General features: G+C 37.5%; 1 protein-coding gene across 1 annotated transcript in view; it reads left to right on the top strand.

The window, feature by feature from the left end:
* The window catches only part of LOC107699732 (serine incorporator 5), a 45,451-nt gene that overhangs the window by 40,331 nt on the left and 2,184 nt on the right, over positions 1-2,936 (top strand). Inside the window, exons 9-11 of the mRNA XM_016501074.1 lie at positions 2,290-2,359; positions 2,441-2,477; positions 2,684-2,828. Of these exons, the coding sequence (XP_016356560.1) occupies positions 2,290-2,359; positions 2,441-2,477; positions 2,684-2,828 (252 nt within the window). The remainder of the gene's footprint in view (positions 1-2,289; positions 2,360-2,440; positions 2,478-2,683; positions 2,829-2,936) is intronic.

The following is a 2,936-nucleotide window of genomic DNA, read 5'->3' as shown; positions in this document are numbered from 1 at the left end:
AAGATGACTGAAAGGAGGAAAAACCAAAGTGAAGTATGGACTTACTTCACTCAGTCATTTATTTACTTTATAACAATAAATAAATATTGGTTCTGCATATCGGTTATCGGGCACATAAACATGCAAATAATTGGTATCGGTATCGGTTATAAAATATCAATATCGGTCAATCACTAATGACGTTTCACAAGACCACAAGAACAGAAAAGAATGCATATTGAGAAACGGCTATTGTCTGTGTGAAAATATGCAAATATAAAATACACTGTTATATTTTTTTGTGTTTGCGCACACTGATGTAAATAAGCCCAACACTCATGGACAGTAGAGCGGAACAAGTGAAGGCGAAGCTTTATCCCCTTGCATCACGCAAAAGTGACGATTCTAGTCAACCAATCAACTTTCTGCAGTGAGTTCAGCTCCACCCTTTTGGTGCCCTTTGCTGTGCTAGTTACCCCAACGGAAGGGTACCAAAAAAGTGGTATGGTACGGTTCGCTATTTTGGTACCATTCACAACTTCTGACAATGGAAACGGACATAATTGCGTACCGTACCGTACTGTACTGAACCGTACCGCTCAGTGGAAACGAGCCATAATTGACTTCTTAAACAATGTGAACTCAAATCTCTGGCACTAGAACATTGTATGTGCATGGTATGTAGATTATTAAGATCTTTTTTCCATCAGCCACTTAATTAAGTGCTGGAGACAAGGAGGTGACAAGAGCAAAGCAATTCCCATTTCCAGTCAAATGAATTTTGATTTGTGTGTTGCTTTTTGTTCATTGTAAAAAAACACCAATTTATGTTTGTGTCTTTGCAGGCATCTTTCCACACTATTAGGGAATAAGTTTGATCATGGAGCAGAGGCCATTGTTCCAGTGCTTTTCAATCTTATCCCTAACTGTGCCAAAGTGATGGCCACATCTGGCACAGCAGCCATACGCATCATCATACGGGTTTGAACCACTGATGTCACATGGACTATTTTAACGATGTCCTTACTACGTTTCTGGACCTTGAACATTTCAGTTGCATTGCTGTGCTGTCTATGCAGGATCATAAAGCTCTCAGATTTCATCAAAAATATCTTACTTTGTGTTCAGAAGATGAACACATATATATATAAACTTTCTGCAGTGAGTTCAGCTCCACCCTTTTGGTGCCCTTTGCTGTGCTAGTTACCCCAACGGAAGGGTACCAAAAAAGTGGTATGGTACGGTTCGCTATTTTGGTACCATTCACAACTTCTGACAATGGAAACGGACATAATTGCGTACCGTACCGTACTGTACTGAACCGTACCGCTCGGTGGAAACGAGCCATAAGTGTCACTTAATCTATGCATATTTCTCTCCTGATTCAGACAAGACAACTTTTTCACTGAATTAAGCAATAGTATGGATAGAGGATTCGTATTTTAAAGTGAAAAACATCCTAATAATGGATTTGTTTCTTACAAACATGCAGCTTTTCGCTTCACTTGTGTATTATTGTGATGTTTTTAAAACTCTCATTCTGATGGCACCCTAATATTTAATGCTAATTTTTTTATTTATTCATTCATTTCTTTTTTTCATTTATGGGTGAACTATTCCTTTAAAATTTTAATTTCTGGAAATCATCCCCTCGGCCATAATTCACAAAAAAAAAAAATCTTCAAAAGTATTGTTCATTTGTGTAAGTAAGCCATTTATTTTATTCCACTGAAGAAAACATAATACAGTTTGGAAAGGCATGATTTTTGGGTCAACTATCCCTTTAAATAAGCTGGGATATTCTTGGTCTGGATGCAAGTCCCCATAACATATTATTTAAATGGGTGATCCCAAAAATGATCCTGGGAGAAGTGGAAACATGTAATTATCTGGTTATGACAAGATGTTCATTTAGATTTAAAAGCAGGTAGTTTGGTAGGAAGGGAGTGAAGATTAGAAGCTCTCATACTGTGAAGACGTGAACTCGCATGTGTTTCTCATTAACTGCAGACATGTCTGCTGAAGCTAGAGCCACTCCTCTCCACCAAAGCCATATTTACACACGTATGTGTTAGTTGTCAGACCGGTGATTCATTGTTGTGTCTCGCATCGAAATGTTTATGCCATATTTCTAGTTTTCATGAGGCAAAACAAAGCTTTGAAGCAGAAAAAGTTACTTATTTTTTTCATCTGGTGGCATTTTGAAGAGTTTTAGGGAATGCTCTGCTTTTACATTTGATGGTTAAAAAAGAACACTGCCCCCGTGTGTCTGATGCCTTTTGAGTTAACATAAAAATACTCTTCCTTCAGTTTGATCTCCACCACCAAGAGGAGCTCAACAGCATTGCAGGTGTACAGGAACGATATGCCTGAAAATGAGGTGAACATTTGGTGTTCTCTCTCTGCTGTGTTTAATATTACATCAAACTATATCATAAATCTTCTTCTTCTTTCTTTTCAGAGAGCACGCTGTTGCTTCTGCTGTGTTGACGATACAGGTAAGACACTTATTTCAACCAACACCTCCTCTAGTATTTTAGGACAACACTTGACGATTTCAAACTTAAATGTTAGAGGAATAACATATTTTTGACATTCATTTGGATTCATTTAGACACTTGAAAAAAGGTAGATGGAGCCTCATGATGGTCAAGAAGAAGTACTACAGTTTCTTAAAACGGATGATTTTTTTTATATTTTCCAGAGGACTATGATGATGAGAAGACTGCTGGAGGGCAGAATGTGAAGTATGATGAGAGAGACGGCGCAATCTACAGCTACTGCTATTTCCATTTTGTTTTCTTTCTCGGCTCCCTCTACGTCATGATGACTGTAACCAACTGGTTTCAGTAAGTATATAGCAACAAAAACAACACAAAAAAATTCTTATTTTCAAATGTCTCAGGCCAGCTGTTACATTTTCTTATTGCTTATTTGAGAGTGTGTGTATATATATA

The sequence above is a fragment of the Sinocyclocheilus anshuiensis genome, unplaced genomic scaffold, assembly GCF_001515605.1.
Source record: "Sinocyclocheilus anshuiensis isolate Anshui unplaced genomic scaffold, SAMN03320099.WGS_v1.1 scaffold278, whole genome shotgun sequence".
In the NCBI taxonomy this organism is placed as follows: Eukaryota; Metazoa; Chordata; class Actinopteri; order Cypriniformes; family Cyprinidae; genus Sinocyclocheilus; species Sinocyclocheilus anshuiensis.
Note: the sequence above shows the minus strand (reverse complement) of the source record. Positions and strands in the feature narration are given on the sequence as shown.